At 39.2% G+C, this 22,621-nt stretch overlaps 3 protein-coding genes across 9 annotated transcripts in view; 2 read left to right on the forward strand and 1 right to left on the reverse strand.

Annotated features, from left to right (window-relative positions):
* The window catches only part of ldlrap1b (low density lipoprotein receptor adaptor protein 1b), a 38,081-nt gene extending 35,963 nt beyond the window's left edge, over positions 1-2,118 (forward strand). For all 3 annotated transcript variants that reach the window (XM_053232413.1, XM_026939176.3, XM_026939175.3), the window contains one exon: positions 854-2,118. In XM_053232413.1, coding sequence (XP_053088388.1) covers positions 854-900 — 47 coding nt within the window. In that variant the 3' untranslated portion in view covers positions 901-2,118. The remainder of the gene's footprint in view (positions 1-853) is intronic.
* A 143-nt stretch (positions 2,119-2,261) lies between these two features.
* LOC113542132 (uncharacterized) lies at positions 2,262-9,017 on the forward strand. 4 transcript variants are annotated; one of them, XM_026939473.3, is made up of 6 exons: positions 2,262-3,331; positions 4,422-5,829; positions 5,940-6,064; positions 7,593-7,687; positions 7,880-7,979; positions 8,233-9,017. In XM_026939473.3, exons 2-6 carry the CDS (start codon positions 4,474-4,476, stop codon positions 8,354-8,356), a joined length of 1,800 nt encoding a protein of 599 aa, XP_026795274.3. In that variant the 5' UTR covers positions 2,262-3,331; positions 4,422-4,473; the 3' UTR covers positions 8,357-9,017. The 4 variants fall into 4 exon arrangements, with proteins under 4 accessions (XP_026795274.3, XP_053088387.1, XP_053088385.1 ...); XM_053232412.1 differs by having other exon boundaries at positions 7,593-7,682; positions 7,878-7,979; XM_053232410.1 differs by having other exon boundaries at positions 2,262-3,319.
* A 1,698-nt stretch (positions 9,018-10,715) lies between these two features.
* On the reverse strand, positions 10,716-21,480 carry LOC113542134 (zinc transporter 10). 2 transcript variants are annotated; one of them, XM_026939476.3, is made up of 4 exons: positions 20,898-21,480; positions 12,824-12,892; positions 12,400-12,639; positions 10,716-11,149 (listed from the first exon to the last, which is right to left on the reverse strand). In XM_026939476.3, exons 1-4 carry the CDS (start codon positions 21,379-21,381, stop codon positions 10,716-10,718), a joined length of 1,227 nt encoding a protein of 408 aa, XP_026795277.3. In that variant the 5' UTR covers positions 21,382-21,480. The 2 variants fall into 2 exon arrangements, with proteins under 2 accessions (XP_026795277.3, XP_026795278.2); XM_026939477.3 differs by lacking the exon at positions 20,898-21,480 and adding an exon at positions 14,057-14,713.
* Positions 21,481-22,621: the final 1,141 nt, after the last annotated feature.

A 22,621-nucleotide genomic window follows, 5' to 3' on the forward strand; every position in this document is an offset into this window, starting at 1 on the left:
ATAAGTGTCGTTAATGTGAATTACACATGTGAGTAACACACAGTAAAGCCGAGCAATTTCCCAAAATTCACTAGAATTCTTGAAGGCCCTGGGATGAATGAGAACTCATAATTCAGCACAAATCCAGTCTGACTTACTACGAATCTATGTTCAGTCTTGTATGTACATACACATCAGTGCATTTTTTCCCCCACGTTTTTCATTCTCACCCATATATGGGATAATGGCATGATTACTGTAACAGTATTCTTACAGAATGTGAATTTCCATCTGATTGTGTCACTGTTTCCTGATTAAATAAGATCCAACAATTTAAAATGTGCCAAAAAGTGAAAGTCTGAACAAAATAACTCTAAAGGTCGGTATGGTGGAGCATCTTCTCTCAACTGGAAGAACAGATCAGATTTCATGATCTGACGGACACATTATGTCATTAGACAATTTACAAACCTCTGCTTGTCACGAAAGCAGTGTTTTGTAAATTGTCTAATGACACGAGTGTCACACATCACAAAATCTTATCTGATCTTCCAGTTGAGAGAAGATGCTCCAGCCTACTGGCCTTTTGAGTCATTTTTAGTCATTGACTATTGGCAATTTTTGCAATTCAGCATTGGCTTTTTAATAGCTGCTCTTAAAATGTGGATTAATTAACAGTTCCTGCATTCAACTAATTGAACTGTAAATGCATTTTGGTAGCTCTGTAGGTTTCTTTGAAACAGTGAAATCACAAAACTCTGAATGACCTCAGTGCTCCAGGAGTGTAATTGGTAACCCCTGGCATCGAGTGTGCACCTGACACACTGGCACAATAAAAACTTTATTTATTTATTTATTTTTTGGTGATCCGCAGACTCGCTGAGTGTCGCGCTAACCCCCAGGTCCTGGACACTGGGCTAAACCCTCAGGACTACAACGCTGACGAGTGCCTGTCACCCTGCAACTGGGACAAAGCCGACAGCGAGGCCCCCGACGGTGAGGATGCGTTTGGCTTCTGAGAGCGCGAGAGAGGATGGGGGATGGGAAGGCTGAAAAAGGGAAAGAGGATGATCATGTCACTGATGGATGGAGGGGACTGAGTGAAAACTAAACAGATGCTGCATTGTCATCAGAATACAAGAACTGCACAGACCAAAGCAATAACTGTTTTTGTGTTTGTTTGTTTTGTTTTTTTTTTTCTTGTGAGCGGTATTTGGCTTTAGTCTGCTTTTGTATTATGATGCTTTCTGTTACAGTCAGTTTTGTATTTTTGATTTCTCTCGTTTTTTTGTGTAAGCTGTATGAAATGCATGTATGATAATTGCATAAATGAGAACTGCGTGTAATTCGGTTATATATAATTTTTTTGAGCAGTTTAGGTCAGCTTCGTGAATTCGGCTATGCAGTATAACACTGTAATGTTCTCTCATATAGAGATATTAACTCCACTTGGGTTGTTACTTAACAGGTAAGGTATGTGTGTGCTGAGGATAGAGTGTGGTGTGTATGACCAGGTTTGGTAAACTGGTGGTCTGTTTGAGGGAGGGAATACTTTAAAGAAATGTATGTTGACACTGCTTGTATGACGGGGTTTTTTTTTGTTTGTTTGTTTTTTTTCTTTGCTTTGCAGCTTGGCGGTTTTTACAGCTCTAGCCAAGCTTCTGCATCTCGGACAACCAAAAATATGCGGCGAGAGTTTATACTGAAGACAATCTTTTCTTAAATTTTCTATTGGAATTGTATTTTTGTACTCCCTGCCAAGAATCTTTTCAAAGCACATGGTTTAATTTCAGGGAAATAATTTTCATGACTAAAGACTTATGATTTATTCATGTGTGTTTTGCCCAAATTAAACAGTGAGGTCATGTTCATTATCAGAACATTACATAGGAAATGTATACTTGTTGTGCATAACTTTCCTACTATTTAGTAATATTACACTTGCTTGGTTTTACATGCTCCTGCCACTTGGTTTTTGGGCAGTGTTTTTTTTTTTTTTTTTTTTTTTTTTCTTTTCAAACTCCAGCTCACCTCTCAGTGTTAAGCATTGCATTGTTTAGCTTTACCTTTTCAGTGCTCAGATTTTTTGACTGCATCACATAACACATTTTTGTATTAAAGACCATAACCTTCCAGTGAGCGTGTGGAAAATAGTGGAATAATTTTATGACTAAAATGTTTTAGGGCCTGGTAGACTGAAAATTCACACCAGTTAAAATGATTGCTTTTTTTTTAAATCCAAAAATGACTAGAAATATTAAAATATTTTCACCCCAGTAATAAATGCTAAACAGTAACGTAGTAAAATCAGTGTACCATTGTTGAAATGTTTACAAATCACAAAGCCCAAAAGGTAGCATGGTACCCTTCAGTTCAGTCCTCAGCTCAGGTTCTGTCTGTGCGGACATGTGTCATGCGTTTCATGTGTTCTCCCCATATCTGCTTGCATTTCCTTTGGATTCTCTGGCTTCCTTCCACCTCACAAAATCATGCAGCTTCAGTATATGGTCAACCATTTTGGAAACCTGACCATCACACCTTTATGTGGGCCTATCCACCTCCTCGACCTGTCATCAGTGTCTGATCTCACTAATGCTCTGATCTCACTAAAGCTCCATAATCTAGTGGAAATCTTTCCCAGAAGAGTAGAAGTTATATAACAACAAAGATGGGATAATATCTGGAATGGGATGTTCAACAAGCACATATAGGTGTGAAGGTCAGGTGTCCACTAACTTTTATATAGTGTGTATATAGTGCCATATAGTGTGTGTAGGTGGATTAGTGACTCTAAATGAACCCTTAAGTGTGTGTGTGTGTGTGTGTGTGTGTGTGTATGGTGACCTGTGTACCATCCATGGTGTATTGTAATTTTGTGCCCCGTGTTCCTGGGATAGTCTCCGGAGCTATTGCCACCCTGACCAGAATAAAGCACATAAGATGAATGAATAAATAAATGTAAGAATCCCAAAATGTTTACACAAAATATGAGAAACCCCAACCAAATATGTGCACTAGAGCTAACAACTCACTGTAGCTCCTCTGTGATAGTAGGGCTAACGGGTGTAGGAACAAAGTGTACCTAATAAAGTGGCCACAGAGTGTATGGCCTTATATCCCAAACCAAATTGTATCCACTACAATCTGTGTAAAAATATGAGAATTGTGAATGCACGTGGACGGAAAGCACGCGCTACACAAATCAGCCAATCACAGAGCACGCTGTGCGCCAAACGCTATAAATGGGAGCAGCGCGCGCGCCAGATTTTCAAACCAGTTTATTGTAGTTTCTGTTGAAACGCCAGAAAATGCGTTTAGCTCGCTAGTGTCTTTACTCAAGGTGGGTCTTGAGGTAGGCAAGTTTTACCGCACACCTACTCAACCTGAGTCTAAATAAACTTTAGTAAACATTTATTAACTTAACTTTGTACCTTTTTAAGGTAAAACGAGCTTGCTAGCTACGTGTAGGCTAGCAGAGAAACCTGGCACAGGTTAGCTAGCACAGACGCTGGACTCATAACTATTTTTTTTAGTTAGTTATTTATCTAACAAACACACATTTACATATACATATAATATAAAAACTGAACATTAAATAATTGCTGTCTGCTTAGTTCTTTGTTAGGTAGGTAGTTAAGAACTACATTTGTTTAACGTTTTTGGTGATTAAAAAAAAACGATCACAGACTCTAAAGAGTAGTTTAAGTTAGCTGTTAGCTGTAGTATAAACAACACATTTTAAACTCATAACTACATAAAGTCAGGTGTTAATTTTAAAAATCAACACTTCTGAAATGATTTGAATGAATATCCAGTATCCAGGCTGATCTAGTGGTTTGTTATTGTCTATTTTGTTTTGACACATGTAACACTGTTAGTGTGTGTATGTGTATATATATATATATATATATATATATATATATATATATATATATATATATATATATATATATATATATATATATATAAAAAAAAATGTGTGTGTGTGTCTGTGTGTGTATGTAAGTATAGAAGTACCAGAGAGCAGTGGTTGTCACCCTATTACCAGCCAAAGACCCCTTTAAAGATACAAACTCCATGGACGACCTCCATACAGATATATATGTTTTTAATATACATAATCCTATTCAAATATTAGGATCATTATTTTAATGTGTACAATAATATCCTGGCTATTTTTGGAGCCATAGAGCTTTTTATTCCTGAAGTTTGCAATGACGATGTGTTCTACATTAGGTCCGTTATTAGGTTTATTATTTATAGGCCACATGTTTTTGGATTAAACCCATTCAATTTGTCAAATCAAATAACAAATATAGTAGCTTTAACAACTTCATGATGCTCTTGTATTCAAAAGGCAGAATTAAGCAAAGGAAATTTAGATTATCAGTGCCTTTTCACTACCTGAAATGTAACGATCACCTTTCATTTTTCCTTTCGAGGTGCCACCACTCCTGTGTAAAATTATCACGATATAGTTTTCTTGTCTAAATCATGATGGCAGACAGAAAGCAACCCATCAAGAGCGCTTCCCGTAAACACGGCTCAGATAAGACGAGAAGTTTTCCACACTTGAAGCCTCTCTCCGTTTATTCTCGCATGGTCTTCTACAAAGCCACCGATTCCTGTTTGGGCAGTCCGTCCTGGAGTCCTGACAGTCCTTCCTGGAACTTGAACCTCGAGTTAAGTAACAGCAAGACGTCTGTAGGACACAAGAGGCGATTGGATGATTCATGCCTTGATGAGACGTACGATACTCCGCCGAAAAAACCCTGTTTTGCCAAACACCCTTCTCCAGCTTCAGCCTATGTTTTAGATTCCTTTGATGCTTTCCGACAAGTGAAGCTCGTCTCCCCACAATCCTCCTCCGTAATACTAGAGGAGATTAAAAGGGTAGAAAAACCTCTGTCTCATCAGAAATCATTAGGCCGGGGCTGGATTGATGGTAATGATAAGACTGATGGACGAATCAGTGTGTCACTTACTAATGTTCACTCAAGCAGCCCAGTGATTGTACACAATGAAGACAGTGCGGATGTTATTGCTTTTGATTATGACGAGAATGAGATCATGTGTCTGAGCCCAATTGACAGTGCTGATGTCAGCGCTGATGGCCTGGAGGATTTCATTCAGAGCCGTCAGATTTATTATGAGGAGTTTCCGGCCGAGGAGGGCCACAGCTCGTGGTGTAGCTCAAGGCAAAAACAAGGGAAATCGGAGTGCTTGCTTGGCAAAGACGCACAAATGGGAAGCGATGAAGGTTATGTTACAAAATCGTATTATTCAGCTGACCCAGGGGAGTCAAAGGTCACAACTGAAAGCGAGATCACCAAAAGCGATGAGGTGCATTTTATAAAATCGTATAAAATTACTATCCCAAATTTGTCAAATGACAAAACACCGCCTGTGTCCACCCCATTCATGTCCACCCCATTGGAAAAATTTAGGGAGCTTGTTAAGCGAACTCCAATTTTAAGTCCTAAACTAGATTTGGACAAAGAGAGCTGGTCCTCACCTACAGTAATTTGCGAGTCTGTAAAAGCCTCCTCTGCCATTTCCCTAAGAGCGAATGTGAACTTGGACGCTGGTAATACAGAAGCATTTCCCAGGACAATCCCCTTCCTGAATGTCAACGAGAGTAAAGAGGGTAACATAGTGCGTGAAGGCACGTCGATCCAGAAGTCGTTAGTGTGCCACTATCAGGAGAAGCAGACTGCTAACCAGGTGAAAGCGCATGAGGATGTGCTGTCGGTCAGTCAGCAGCAGACAGACTCCGAGATTCGAGTGATGTTCAGGGAGGAAACGGACACTACAGACAGCTTCAAGATCACGCTGCCTCTTCAGGTCCAGGTTTGGCACACACAAATTTTCAACATGTTTTGTCAAAGTGTGTTTGACACCAATGATCATATGCTTCAGACAAACTTCTCAACATGTCAATAGCCGTATATCCTGCTTAGGTGAAGTCGAAGGTGGGTTTGCCCAACACGCAGCAACCAGAAGCAGTCAAAGCAAGAGCACGTCAACAGCCAGAGAAGAAAGCAACGTCTGAGGGCCAAAGAAATGTCTTCAAAGACATCCCAAGGTACTCTACTTGGATAAGCTCCTTGCAGATCTTTAAATTCCTTTATTTTAAATGTGTATGGACAATTTATGTTCATTATACATAATTGAAAATGTTTAGAGATTCATACATATTGATCAAGCTCCATATGTATACATGTTTTGTTTGGCGTCTGTAACTTTTGCATGACGGATTGATATGAATGACAGAAACAGACCTGACCAAATCTCCACGTACAAATAGTTTGTTTTCTAAACCTGTTTGTGGTTCAATATTCAAGTAAATAGTTTTATTATTTGAAGTAATTATGTACTAAATATCTGAGAGCCAGATGATTTTAACCAGTAGGGGGCGTGCTGCTGCTACGTGTAATGAGAACTTCTCTCCTCAGCAGTGCTGAGCTTCTCTTCAGTGGATCATTGGCTCGGGCATTTGAAGGTGTTCCTAAGGTTCCTGCCATCTTTAAGCTCTCCTGTTTGCGTACGAGTTCAAAAAAGAAACGTGAATTTATTGAACTTGATCTCATGACAATATGATATTGATATTGATTTTGTGACGAATTAGGATTTTTTTGAACACAACACTAAACTAATAATTTAGTGGATGTTTATTTTTTCCCCACTTTGTTTTCATGTAGGTTGATTTTTCAAAAGCTTTTTAAATGCAGCTCTACATTTTTTTTCACCTCCATTTGAGCAATGATATTAGGATGTGATACATTATATGGCCAAAAGTATGTGGACACCTGACCATTACACCCATATGTGGTTCTTTACCAAACTGTTGCCACAAAGTTGGAAGCCCACAATTGTACAGAATGTCTTTGCACGCTGCAGCATTACCATTTCCCTTCCCCGGAGCTAAGAGGCCCAAACCTGTTCCAGCATGACAATGCCCCTGTGCACAAAGCAAGCTCCATAAAGACATGGTTTGCCAAGGCTGGTGTGGAAGAACTCGAGTGTCCTGCACAGAGCCCTGACCTCAACCCTACTGATCTCCTTTAGGATGAACTGGAACGCTAACTGTTCCCCAGAAGAGTGGAGGTTATTCTAACAGAAAAGGGAGGGGCCTAAATCTAGAATAGGATGTTCAAAAAGCACATATGGGTGTGATGGTCAGATGTCCACAAACTTTTGGCTATACTGTATAGTGAAATATGGCTCCATTTCTACGGTCTGCTAACCTGCCTGCAAATTCAGTAGAAGTCATCCACTGAGAAATATGGGTAGCTTTTTCTGTCCTTTTAACCTTAGCTCTTAACATTAGTTTTTCCTTTTTTTCTCTCTCTCCAAACAACCCTTGCAGAAGGATGTAGAGTACAGTATTGCACAACCACCTACTTAAAGATTAAAAACGCTTACAAATTACTTTGTTTATTGCATGCAGAAGGGCGGGGTGGCAGCGGCGGCGATGATCAGTCGCTAGAAATCAAATAAAATGTTATTTTAAATAAATACTAAATACGCTGGGTTTGTGATTGGTGTGACTGAAAGCAAACCATGTCAACCTGTATTTTATGAATGGCTGATCCATTTTGTGTGGTTTGCAGACCAGTGGTATTGTACAGAGAGGAGGACTGGGAGAAAGAGAAGAAGGTGTATGTGGACTCGGTGACTAGACACATGACTGATAATGTGGAAGGGGGTAAGAATTAGATGACTTGTTTTACTGCTTAAAACAGAAACTTCACCATTAGGTTTATTGTTGTAACATGACTCGTGGTAGAGCAATCAGAGATAAGGAACAATTGTGATCGTATATTGTTTTATAAGTGATTAGGGTTTCATCTGTAGATAATCCCTTGCTGACGTGTCTTTGCTTCTGATCGCATTACAGGTGTAATGAATGAGCTTTTGCAACTCATGAACGCCATAGCCAATCAGAGGAGAGGACATGATGGGAGAAAGTGGCAGCACCCGTCTGACCTCACCCGCAGGTATGCTCGTGGCAAAAGGCAGATTGACTGGTATGTGGGTGTTAACAAAAACAGTGGTGCCACAGTGTGCAGACAGTTAATAATTATATAAATATAAAAAATGGGGATTTCGAAATTGTGGTCACAAATAAAATCCATGTTTAATGTCGAGTGATTTTTCAGTAGCCAAATTTATGGAAATCCCCCCCCCCACACTGTGGCATTATGCGGTAGTTGTATCTATATAATGTACATGACTTCTTTATTCCTAAAGAAACTACCAGTTGCGTAACAGCAACCGTTTACTCTCGCTGGATGAGTGGCAGAACCTGAGCTATCGTAACCATCGCCGCTTTGCTAAAGTGCCTCAGATGTTCAAGCGAAGCCGAGTGCTTTAATACTTTTCAGCAAAGCAAACGTCGCACCCTCCCCACCCCACTCCAGCCTCTTTGCATATCCAGCATCTCAGTTGGACCCAGTGGGTACCAGTTGTGGTCTCTTGCTCTTTTCTTTGACACTTCTTTTGTTTCTGTGTTTGAAAAGTAAGTTGCTGTGGATTTTTTTTTGTATGGTGTGTGTGTGCATGTATGTGTTAGATTTTAGATGTTTGTGGTTTGACACTGGTGTAACAGAGGTACACACATTACAAATGTAATGTGTAAATATAATGTCACAGCACTGTCATAAGAAATGAAGTGATTGCAGAATCATTGATTTCTCTCTGGGTTGTAAATTCCTTTTAACTATGTACAAAATTGTGAATTTTATCAGAGGTGATTATTTTATCCCTCTTCTAAATTTACTCCCTCTACAACAACCACTTCTTGATTTTTGTCACTTTATTCCCAAACAGACAAACACTGTCCAGAACCTGCACTCTTATACTTGTGTGTGCCTTTGAACTTGTTGGATCTGTCCCCTGTTTTATTTTTGTGGGTGTTCAGGTTCCTATATACTTGTGTGTTCATTTTGCAGGTTTGTGGCTGTGTATTGTCACTGTTTTAGGCACTTTTTGTACCATTTGTTTGATTTCACATGAAAATTAAATTATAGAAAATCTGTGCGTGAGCTTATCTCACATAGTGACATGTACATAGCTAAATTATAACACATGGGAGTTCATTTCTTGTACTATGGATCTTGTTCCATGCGTTTCTCAGTAAATACTTCGTGCTGATATCCTGACCAACTATGTATAGTAGCAAATAAATTCCTTTGGAAGCTAGTAGGAGCGGGATTTTAAAAAAGTCCCGTGCGCACACCTAGTCTGGAACCACGACTCACTGACATTGGGGTTATAAGTTGGTCACCATTAAAATAAGACGCAAACAACCGATTGAAAAAAAAAAAGTACCAAACATTTATGTTGTAACAATGAATCAAAGTTAAAAACCACTTAGCGAATGGGACTTGCACTGCTAATTCTTTCATTATTTTCACCTAATAGTTCCTTTGCTTAGTGAAATGAATACTTCAGGTTCGTTTCCTGTTTGCTTTGGCACACGATTTAACACATAATTTAGTAAACTATATGTACCATTAAAGAATGAGGGATTTATTATTACCAAGGGAGGTTTATATATAAATGAGTTTACTTTTATTTACAAGTTGCTCTGTTGGATATTTCTTAAATCACATCTATAATCGTAGCCAACCTTGAAAAGAGAGGCTTTTACTGAGAAAGTAGTCTAATATACTCTATATGGCCAAAAGTATGTGGACACCTGGCCATCACACCTACATGTGTTTCTTCCCCAAATTGTTGCCACAAAGTTGGAAGCACAAAATTGTATATAATGTCTATAGAATGTGTGCTGTAGCATTACAGTTTCCCTTCCCTGGAACCAAGGGGCCCAAACATGTTCCAGCATGACGGTGCCCCTGTGCACAAAGTGAGGTCCATGAAGACATTTGTCAAGGTTGATGTGGAAGAAGTGGAGTGGCCACAGAGCCCTGACCTCAACTCTACTGAACAACTTTCGGATGAATTTGAACGTCGACTGCACCCCCGGCCTCCTCGGCCAAAATCAGCGCCTGACCTAACTAATGCTACTGTGCTGAATGAGCACAAATCCCCACAGCCACGCTCCAAAATCTAGTGGAGATTATTATAACAGCAAAGTAATGGGATCTTCACAAAGCACATGAGTGTGATGGTCAGGTGTCCACGAATATTTGGCCATATAGTGTATCTGTAATAATCATTGTGTTTATCTAGAAAAAAAAAATGTTGTATAAAACAATTATATCCAGTTACAGTACACATAAAACAAATGCTTCTTTACAGCTATAATATACAACAGAACAGATTTTATAAATCTTAAAATACAGAGATCAAAAAGAAAATGTGAATGTACATGTAATTGTGGTCCTCTATACATTTAAGAACATCATTGGTCACCTGTGACTCATCTTGCTCGATGATGTTTGCCTTCATAATTAATCACTGACTGACAAGTCAAGCAGAATGATAGTAATTTGAAAAATAAAATGATTTTCCAGCAAAGTGAAATCCATGAAGTCCAGGAGCTTTTCGTATATTGAATGTATAGCGTTTTAGCCTTGTAACCCAGTTTAGGATACATTGGGCCAAAAGCATCAATATTTTAAACCACAGTATTTAAAAAAAAAAAAAAAACTTTTAATATTATCTCTTGTGCTTTCCTCATCAAGGACTCTCTCTGACCCAAATTAGGCTTTAGGCTTTTGCTACAAGTCAAATAGAAGTGTTCACTGATTATTTTACTCACATGGCTATTAAAACTTTGTGGCTGTGTAGGAATGTGTTGATGGGCTTAGTGCTTGTATTTTAGGTACGCTGCTTGTTTCATACATGTTTACGGGGAATTCTCTGGGGTGAGGGAGCTGGTTTGCTTTACACAATGGGAGTCCAGCAACATCATGAGGGCAACAGGAGACTTTCAGGCAGGAGGGGGATGAACACGGAGTGCTACAGGCGCTCCTCTCCAGGCTTCCGTCGCCGAATTCCAGCTGAACGGTCACGCTGTGGATGCCGACGTGATGGAGGAGGTCCCTGATCTGCTGATGGAGCATTTTGATTCCACTGAGAGAACTGTGGAGCTCGGTGGAGACTCGCACATGCAGCGAGGACACGTATCGACCCTTCGTCAGCTCCCACAGGTGGGCGTCGTGGACACTTAGGACCCCGGGAAGGCTGCACACGTCTTGCACTGTGGGGGGTGGGTAAAGAAGAAACTTCAGCATGATCTAAAAAAATATTTTACTTTCCACATAAGCACAAACAAAGAATATGTGTTTCATCTGTAGATAATAGTCTGTAGTCAAATTATTAATATTTCCTACTTATTAAGGGGGCTAAAATATTTAGGATGATAGAAGAAGTAGGGTTGACTCATTCATTCCGTAGAATGTGAGCTCCCATTTTGCAATGGTTTGTACATGCAGATTTGAAAAGAAAATTAATTTTCAGTGCAAAATGTGAAATTTAAAAAAAAAAAGGTCTGCTTAGATTTGTGTGTATATTTATGCACAGCTTTGACCATGTGTATGCAAAGCACCCAAGTGGAAAATAAAGCTGCCAGTGAAGTGCAAAATGCTCAAGAAGGCTTACAGGACATGCACTGATGATTATTTGAACTGCCTGTGGAATCCATTTCTGCTCCAATGGAGTGGAGGTGTTAAAGTGTGAGGTGTGTCATTAAAGTATGGGATTTGGAGAAACTGTGGTTTTAGGGAGTAGGTGTGGGCCATACGACAAAAATATCATTATATTTGAAGATATTTCTATGATACACAATATGCATCACAATATGTAGTTTTCCTAACAAACTCAGCAAAACAGTAGCTTTGCGTTTAAAAATAAACCATTTTTTTTTAGTTTGATGATTATTTTTGTATACCTTAAATAAATCTAATACTGAAAAGTAGCTTTTTTTTATTAATGTTATTATAAACAAGTTATTATATACCAGTTTAAAAATTCAGATAGTAGAAAACTTGATCAGATCTGCTTCCAGAGTTTATAATTATTTTAAGAAGGTATAATTGTTATTTTAAAAAGGTGTATTGCAATATCAAAAGTATATTATCTTACCCAGCCCTGTCAGGAAACGGATTGATTTCTTATAGCTGTAAACTGTGCTAATTAATACATTTTTGCCATCAGTTTTGAGTCACTTGAGACCAAAGTTGTAGAGGGAAACTTAAGGCACACAAACGCAATACCCATGCAAGTTCAACTGCTTTCAACATCAGGCTGTTGGCTACAAGCACATTTTAGAGAGAAATTGAGGATAAAGTGGGTATTTCCCACCATCATGGAGCAGGATTGTGTCTAGTGTTGAATGTCACACTACAGTGCGTGCTTATTAAAACTTTTTTTTTTTTGTAAACATAAATGCTTCCTCATGCACCAGGAGATTGGAAGCATAATATTTCCTCTGACATTCCAGTTACTCACAGATTCTGTTGAAGGGCATGTTGTGAGGGATGATCTGCAGCAGGATGCTTGCTGTTTCTCGAGCCAGGGGAATGGCAGAGGGCATGATGATGGCCACCATGACCAGCGTCATGCTTGGATCCACATAGCACTGCCAGTTACATGGAACATCCGGGGCCTTGGGCCAGACATAGAACAGAGCTGATGTCACCACTACCACCACTGATCCTAGAGCATCGTTTAGCATGTGGAGTAGCACTCCTGAGAGAGGAACAGGGGTGAAAATTTATTTAATACACCAGTTTGGAGAGGAAATCGGTGCCCGAAGCCCCCCGAACTCCTAATTAGCCCAATGCACTAATACTTCTAGTAAAAAAGTAAAAGTAATAGTTTTTGATAAATGATAACTGTTCGTGGCATGGACCTTGTACGTGGACAGACGTACCTCTAATGTTAAGGTGGTGGCCTTCATCCTCAAATTCATCCACTTCATCCAAATCTGTCCGTTGGAAGCCTGTGCACAGAGCATAATAGTTTCACTCATTAGTTTCACACATTAGGCTAATCGCTTTTTACAGCATATTAATCAGTTACACTTTGTTCAGCAGGAGTGTTGTAAGCAAGGGTCAGTTTCTGTTCACCTAAATGAATCCAGCCTAGTGTTAACGGTCTTCTAAAAGATAAGACACTGTCTGTCATTTCTGTAACAATGACATCTGTATGAGAAACTAGAATGCGTGCCTGGCAGGTGACCTCTAAACGCCGAGGAAACTGATCGGTTGCCTTTGTGTAGGTGCTTTTAAATAAGGTTCTGATGCATCAGAAGAAAATGAACAATGGCAAATTGGAATAACTAGCATTAGATGACTTTAAATTTATTTAAATTAATATTTCAGCTTTGTTGTACATTATCAACTATTGGTCCTTTGGCCAAATCAGTAGTTTGATTGATTGTAAACAATGATTAGAAAGACATTATGTCTCAAACATTCTTTAATAGGTTTTAAAAAATACAGAGACAGCTGGCTCTGACCTGCATATAGTAATAATCACTCACTATATTGTCCAAAGCATCATTCAGAAAATCAGGTATTGTATACTGTATACGCCTTTTTATTCCCAGGGTACAAACAACATTAATGTACTCCCGAAGTTCCAACAGTGCAACTCTAATTTATATAAAAGTGGTGAAAAGTTTTAAAAAGTAGGCAACGCTTTTACTGCTTTATGGTGAATAAATTAGTTTTATACGAGTTGACATTTTTGTGAACAGCGTAAGATAAACGCACAAATAGTCTTTTTGAAAATTAATCTGAAATACAGAGGTTTTATCCAAATTGTCGATAGCTATAATTAATCACGATCTAATTACATGCAAAATTATGCTTGCATGATTCAGTGAAAGTGGAACTGGTTTGGGTGGTTACTACTATAGGTAATGTGTGTGCTCCTCTATTTTTGTGGTTAGACTTTTTAAATTAAAATTGATTAAAGCAGCATTTAAGCGCGAGTGTTTAATAGTGAAAATCCAACGACTGCGCCGAGGAGAGCGCCCTTCAGTCACTTAGAAGAACCGACGCTGCTTAGATTGTAAAATACATATATTTTAGCAACTCTACGTTTATAGTTAGATGTGACCCTATAGACCATCACAGCTGATGCTTTCACTCCGCTCCACCTGCTTCTGTGTCCGTTTCGCTTTTGGGTTCGCCGTCGCGCTGCGTCGTGCGCGCGCTTTTCCTGCGCAGACATCTCCAGTCTTGAAAGACAAGCAGTCCCACCACGTTGATGCAGAGTCCGATGCTGCCGACGACAAGCACTAGCTCTGGTTTGTCGATGGCCTCGGGCTGTGCGAGCCGCTCGAGCGCTTGGGCCGACACGGAGAAGCGCACGGCGGCCAGGAACACGGCGTTCGCCAGCGCACCCAGCACCTCGACGCGCACCAACCCGTAGGTGCAGCGCGGAGAGGAGGAGCGGCGACGAACGCGCGCCGCCACGAGACCCACCGACAGCGAGATGATGTCGGACAGCATGTTAAACGAGTCCGACACCAGCGCTATGGAGTTCCCGACATAACCGCCCACGATCTCGGCCAAGAAGAACATGCTGGTCATGGTCAGCATGAAACCCAGACGACAACTCTTCCCGCTGTATCGACCCATTTCTCATTCGAAAAGTGTCCTTTACTCTCACCAGACTGTTAGAAAGAGAACAGATAATTCAGTGCAAATGTAACACCGTTAGCCGTTTCCACTCGAGATCCTTCTTGGCTCAAGCCATTCAGTGACTAATGAACCCTGGCCTTCTTCGAGTGATGATGATGTTTCTTAGCTAATAAACCCAACAGCTCACTCTCACTGTATTCTAGCATATATTAACGATAAAGATAGTGATAACGATGAACTTTGAGACGAGTGTGTGAGACTTTTATATGAAAACATCCACACCTTACAGAAACACACATACATACCTAGGCCCATAATGTTAGATTATGTAGTTTAACAGGATTCAAGTAATTTGCACAAACATGGATTTCTTTGGAGTCTTTTTTTAACCCACTTAAGGGAGATTCAGGGAGGAGTCATTTTATATTTATTCGTTTGGTAATTTTTTTTATTATTATTTTTGGATAACAACTTATAATAATAATAGTACCACAGCAAAGAAGATTTACACCACATGCTCCACATTTGACCTCTTAGAGAAATAATCTGATTCAGTTTAGTCGAGTGAGGCATTTCTGTGACACATACACAAACATAATTCAAGGTCACTTTCTTGAAGAGCACACATGCAGTTACACCAGTGTGCATCATTCATTCATTCATTCATTCATTCATTCATCTTCAGTAACCACTTTATCATGGTCAGGGTCACATATCCTGCGAACAGCCACTACAAGGTTGAAATACACCCCAGATGGGACATCAGTCAATCCCAGGTCACACTAGTGTCCAAAAAGTGTGATATAATTAGTATGTGTCTGTGAGCTAATTTCATGAGGCTTGATGCACACTGTAAAAATTGCTGTACATTTACAGTGTTTATTTTAAGGCAAAATGATTGTATTGTAAATGATTGGGCTGTGCATTGGCTTACAGTAAAATACAAGAAAACACAAAGCAAAGCAGGATATCTAACATTTTCAGCAGGAAAGAGAATGATAAAGATTCCCTTTACCGTTTGACATCTGAAAACACAGTGGATCATTTTTATTTTATATTACAAAATAAAATTTATATACTATTTTGTGTTGACTAGACCAAGCAAACCCGAACCTGCTTCAATGTACACTATATGGCCAAAAGTTTGTGGACAGCTGAACATGTGCTTTTTGAACATCTCTTTCCAGATTTAGTTGCCCTTTGCTGTTATATTAACTTCCACTCTTCTGGGAAGAACTTCCACTGCATCCTGGAGCGTGGCTGTGGGGATTTGTGTTCATTCAGCTACAAGAGCATTAGTGAGGTCAGGCGTCAGACGTTGGGCGAGGAGGCCTGGGGTGCAGTCGGAGTTCCTGTTCATCCCAAAAGCTGTGAGGTCAGGGCTCTGTGCAGGACACTTGAATTTTTCCACTCCGACCTTGGCAGACCATGTCTTTGTGGAGCTCGCTTTGTGCACATGGGCGTTGTCATGCTGGAACAGGTTTGGGCCCCTTAGTTTCAGTGAAGGGAAAGACATTCTATACAATTATATTTACTTTGTGGCATGTTTGGGGAAGATCCACACATAGATGTGATGGTCAGGTATCCACAAACATTTGGCCATATAGTATAAGTTTATATGCTAGTGGTTTAGTAAAGCACTGAAATTTGTCTTTTAGTGTGAGTTAATGCAATGGTAGACGTGGTTGAATCGGTGCACACTAGCTGAGGGAAGGAGTGGCTCAGTGGTTAAGGCTTTCTGCTTCAGATCAGAAGATTGCAATTTCAAATCCAGGTAGCTTGGTGTATGCCATGGTGGGGTATCTGAAAGACCCTTAACCTTCAACTCGGTTGTACCCTACCTCAGCTGTAAGGCACTTTGGATAAAAGTGTATATTGAATTTATTTTATATTGCATTTATTGAATTTAATTAGATTACTGGAAATGTGATATACTGCTAATATATATATATATATATATATATATATATATATGTATGTATGTATGTATGTATGTATATATGTATATATATATATATATATATATATATATATATATATATATATATATATATTTGTGTGTGTGTGTGTGTGTGCATGTGTGTGTGTGTGTGTGTGTGTGTGTGTGTGTGTGTATAGTAATTACCTGTAAGTATACCCAGTACTTTACTGTGAGTTTTACAATTATTTACAGTAAATTTACAATGCTTTACTGGCACTTTTTTTTTTTTATAGTGGATCTGTTTTCTCTTTTACACCTCAGCATAATTTGCATATTGTTCTTCTAAAAATTTAATAAGTCTGCATTTCATAAACAGTTTTGTTTTTAAATCATTGTTTTTGTTTTACATATGAGGGCATGAGGTTTGTTTTTTATTTCTACTGCAATAAATACCGTCAGACACTTTACCTTTTTATATGTGGTCAATAATTGACAGGGACTGTATCATTACTGTAAATGATATTGTGTCTGTTATTATCTTTACAGTTGATAAGCAGAGTTTTGTGACACAACTTAGCTAGAAATACATATGCTACTGTATGCAATGGACAGAAGATTTACCTATAGTTTCTGGATAAAAATAAACTCTTTCCAAAAAATGTAAAGTTGCTTTTTTATTCTATTATCTTATTTGAGTTTGCAATAGCATAGTTTTAAAGTTGCCTTTCTTTTATTCTAATTTTTATTGACCAAAAACATAAAAAAATAGCCATTTTCAAATTCTTTACATTTTAAAGTTCTCGTTTCCAAAATCATAGTCCTACGTTTTTTGTTTCCTTTTTTCATTTATTTCTTTTTTTTGTAATAGTTATTTTTAATTTACTTTTTTCTTTTATATAAATTTAAATTTTTCTTTGCAATTATTATATTTTACATTTAAGTTTTGGTTCAAAATCATGTTTTTAAAGTAATTATGCCTCTTTCTGTCTTTTTTAATTAGTGGATTATTCAGTAGAAGAACCTGGGCATAATGGCCTTCACCGAGATAAAGAGAATAATAATTGTGAAATCAAATTGCTTTTGTTTGACTGTAATTAACTCTGTGTAACTGTGGTTCTGTGAACCTTGGATTAGGGCTGGTTGATATTAAAAAAAAAAATCTCAATTTTTTTCAACTTTATGAATGATTCTCGATTACGATTTTGTTTATTTTTTTTGTTGTTTTTTGTTCTTACATAATCTAACTCAAAAATTACTCAATTTATAAAGTTTTTATTTAATAGAATGGACTTTAGAAAAATAGTAACAGCACCATCTACAGCAAATAGTGCAAACAATGGTTCGTTTAAATAAAGAATCTTTAAAGAAAGGATATTTTAAAAAAAAACAACTATTTGCTACTATTAGCACTATTTGCTATAGAACACTTAGTGAAACCTTTCTCGACAGAGGAAATGGGGACCATGTCTTTCGTGACATGAAATGCCACTACAACTGAGAAGTCAACTTGGGGTGGTATTCTCAAATCCAAATTCCTTCCCCATTTACAGAGTGACGTCAAATCAACATGGCTGCACACAGCATCAGAAACAAACAAAGTAAAACTACTTCCCTTTAAATGAGTTATACTGTATATACAAGTATTAGCTTTGGATTAATCACCATACAGACATATTTATTTGTTAAATCTAAAACACTGGCTATACAGTTTGCTGTTTGAGAGAGAAAATATACATCACTCATCTGAGGTAGCTGCATAGCTTGTTGCTAATAAAATATGAACATCGAGGCGTCCATTTTCCCACTTCTTCTGTTGAACGTGTCAAGGTCAAAAATGATGTAATTCTGACTAGCGAATTACTGCTTAGGATGTATTGCTGCATTATATTGTACATTGTTCATCTGACTTTTCAAACCTGTACCAAGTCCATATCTCAGAAGTGATCTCTGAGCTACGAGCTCAGTCCTTGGCAAAGTGCTGCCTGTTTATCTTATTGCTTTTTATTAAATCTAAGCGTGTGTGCAGTGTTTGGGAGTAGTGCAGGCTGTAGGAGCCATTTATCAGATTAAGAAGGCTGTGTTTTTCCTGCATATTGGTTTGAACATTTAAATATCATTTATGGATGTTTTAATTTATACTTTAAATATGCATATATAAAAACATGTACAATCTCAATTAGAACATTTTGAAAATCGCATTCAAATATTAATTGGAATTAACCAAATGAATCGTGAAAATCGCTCAGCACTACCTTGGATAACCTCCAGGAGCAGTCAGAATCACTTGCTTACCTGATTAGGTATGTGTATATGCATGCCAAGACTTCAAACGAAATCATAAAGTAATGTATGGTCTGTATTTGCAATAAATACCAATGTCTTACAGTCTTTTCCCCTGGTACCCCTGATATTATTTAGTGCTTAGTTACATATGTATTGCACCCCTCCACATTTATGGCACTGGGAGGGTGATGTTAACCTTGTAGACCCTGGGCACAATGATGCCGAGGGTTCAGCAACACAGATCTCTATCTCTGTAGGCTATGCTGATGACATCCAACCACCCAGTGTAATGCTCCTCATGGAACACTGCAAGGTTATTCAAACTGATTTACAAACTTGGCTTTGGCACAAATCCTGGGTTCAAACTCAAAGTCACCCCAGAGTCATCCCAAGCCAAGTTTATTGTCAGAGCAGGCAGTTCTCCCACTGTTTTTGCCAGAATGATCACCAGTTTGTCAGCCTATTTCAGTTTGACATCTTGCTTGGGGAGGCACTGTGACTTAGTGGTTAGCACTGTTGCCTTGCACCTCTGGGTTTGGGGGCTTGATTCCCACCCCTGCCCTGTGTCCATGGAGCTTGAGTGTTTTCCCCGCGCATCGGGGATTTCCCCCGGGTGGTTTCCTCCCTCAGTCTGAAGACATGCGTTGTAGGCTGATTGACATCTCTAAATTGTCCATAGTGTGTGAATATGTATGTGCGTGTGTGTGTGTGTGTGCAACTGTGCCCTCAGATGGGCTGACACCCCATCCAGGGTGCCCCCCGCCTTGTGCTCAGAGTCCCGTGGGATAGGCTCCAGGCTCCCCGCAACCCTGTGTAGGATAAGCAGTACAGAAGATGGATGGATGGATCTTGCTTATGGGGGCAGGGTTTAAGGGACTCAAGGGGGAGACCCCTTGCCGGGCACCTAAGGAAAATGTCATCATAATTTCATGAGATCCCAGAGAGGTCCATGTTGCTGTGGCATGGTGGACTTGCCGTGGTGCAGAGACTGGCCACTGTTTAGCCTCCCTGGAGAAAAGTTTGTATTTTGGGAATCAGGCAATGCACCAGGTCCAGCTTGTGTGATGCACACTATTTACAGAACAGCTTCCACTAAAGACCCAAGGACTAGGGGTTGTTGCATTCAGGAGTGACTCTGAGTCTTGAGTCTTGATCACAGCGGCTCTGCTTGTGGAGGAATCTGCCAGGGTGTTCAGCCGTTGTTAAGCATTTCTTCAAGAACCTGCATTTCAGCCCCTTTCAATTATTGTTTTTATTTAAAAAAGTAAATTCATTCTGTTGTATAAGTAAAGAATGATGAAATCTAGTTTGATAGTAATTTCACCAAAACTGTATTAGTTTTTGATCAAATAAAACTTGTTCTTGGCATGGACCCTCTTATGTGCATATGCATACCTCTAATATTAGGTTGGTGGCCTTCATCCTCACATTTTTTCCACATGCAGATCTAGCTGTCAGAAGCCTGCGAACAGAGCATGGTGTTTATGACACCTTTTACAGCATAATAATCATAGGTACACTTTGATCACTATGAGTTTTGTAAAAAAAAAAAAAAAAAAAAGGTCAGGTTCTACTGACTTAAAGCCAGTTTCTAAAAGACAGTTGTGAAGACATTTTTGACACGATGAAATGGGGGTGGGGGTGAGGGGTAATTGGTACTAGGTGAAAAACTAGGATGTGTGCCTGGCAAGTGAATTCCAAACTCAGATGATAATGATCAGTTGCTTCTGTTTAATGCACCAAGAAAGGAGTGTAAAATTAAATGTACTATAATTAAATACATTAATTTAAATGAATATTTAAGCACAATGGATATTTTAACTTTTGCCAGAAAATAGTTCGACTGACACTTTCCAAGAATTATTAGTAAGAGATGCTGCTCTTATGCCATGTCTCCAAAATATTTTTTTTACTGTAATTCAAAATGTAGAGAAACCTTCTTCACATCTTTATATTGAAAAGATTGGATGTTTTTATATGAGTTGATAATATTTTGGGAACAAAATCAATAGCTATAAAATTGTTAGTGAGCTAATATATGCAAAACTACTTGAATGTTTCAAAATGTATCGATTTCAGGAACGCAGTAACGCTTTGTTATCGGTGTGACCCTATAGACCATCACAGCTGATGCTTTCACTCCGCTCCACCTGCTTCTGTGTCCGTTTCGCTCTTCGGTTCGCTGTCTCGCTGCGTCGTGCGCGCGCTTTTCCTGCGCAGACATCTCCAGTCTTGAAAGACAAGCAGTCCCACCACGTTGATGCAGAGTCCGATGCTGCCGACGACAAGCACTAGCTCTGGTTTGTCGATGGCCTCGGGCTGTGCGAGCCGCTCGAGCGCTTGGGCCGACACGGAGAAGCGCACGGCGGCCAGGAACACGGCGTTCGCCAGCGCACCCAGCACCTCGACGCGCACCAACCCGTAGGTGCAGCGCGGAGAGGAGGAGCGGCGACGAACGCGCGCCGCCACGAGACCCACCGACAGCGAGATGATGTCGGACAGCATGTTAAACGAGTCCGACACCAGCGCTATGGAGTTCCCGACATAACCGCCCACGATCTCGGCCAAGAAGAACATGCTGGTCATGGTCAGCATGAAACCCAGACGACAACTCTTCCCGCTGTATCGACCCATTTCTCATTCGAAAAGTGTCCTTTACTCTCACCAGACTGTTAGAAAGACAACAAATGATTGGATGATTAGATGAGATCCGTTTCCACTCGAACATGCAAATAAAAACAAAAGAGAACACATTCTCACTGTTTTCTATTATTAACGATAAGGACAGCGATAACGATGAGCACTGAATCATTCAAGACGTGTGGTCTTTGAGTCTTCTGTAAATACATACATACCTTATATAAAGACTCAGTACACATCTGTATGTTACATTACTGTATGTTACATTACCCTACCCTGCACATTTCAGTGTTTTTCTTGCTCCCAAAACGCCTGATTCAACTAATAATCAGCGAAATAACAGTGAGTTGAAGTGTGCGTGTCAGAGTTAAATAACAGGATTCAAGTGATTTGCATAACCATGGATTTCTAGCGATTTCAATCCTGTTTTTAACACTTAGGAACCCTGTTCCTAAGCACAAAAGATTCTGTAACTTTCATGTACATTTCTGCAAGGGAGATCCAGAAAGTAATTCCTTTCACATTTATTTATCGATAGAAAATAGCAGAAAATATTGAATATAGAAAGAGCTACTCTTAAATTTGCAGAAATGAATTAAGAATTTGTAAGCTTCAAGCAAGAATTATTGCTTAACAAAACTGATATCTCAGCATATATGGTTGGCTGTTGGTAAATGGGTGCTCATGCAGTTAATGCGCAATAAGTGTGAACCAGTTTGGATGCATCTCTGTGAGCTGATTTTACAGAACCTGATGTATCTACATTCTCTTTTACACCTCAGCATGCACCTCAGCTGCACTTTTTTTTGTTCTAAAATTTATTGAGAATTTTATTGAGAGAAGCTCTTGTTGTAAAAACACAATGCACTAGACAACCCCCCGAGCTATTAGAATATAAAAATATAACTGTCTGAAAGCATTAGTCTTGCTAATGTTACACGCTCCACACCAAGCACCAACTCCTAGCTAGCTGCTTGTCTGCAAAATTATGTTGGACTAGCATTACATTACTGTATGGTATAGCGCAGAATTTGTCATCTTTAATTATGTCGTCATTAGATTAACTCCATCACATTCCACAGTTCTGCTTCCTCTTTTCCTCTTCTTTGTGTTTTCCCTGTCTTTTCTTGCTCCCAGACAAAAAAACATGACAATTCAATCAACTTGTGTAAGTCCCACATGCTGGTGAGATGGAGCCAGGTTCCTGGTATAGCAATGTACATTACTCATCAGT

This window comes from Pangasianodon hypophthalmus, chromosome 3, assembly GCF_027358585.1.
Source record: "Pangasianodon hypophthalmus isolate fPanHyp1 chromosome 3, fPanHyp1.pri, whole genome shotgun sequence".
NCBI classification, from domain to species: Eukaryota; Metazoa; Chordata; class Actinopteri; order Siluriformes; family Pangasiidae; genus Pangasianodon; species Pangasianodon hypophthalmus.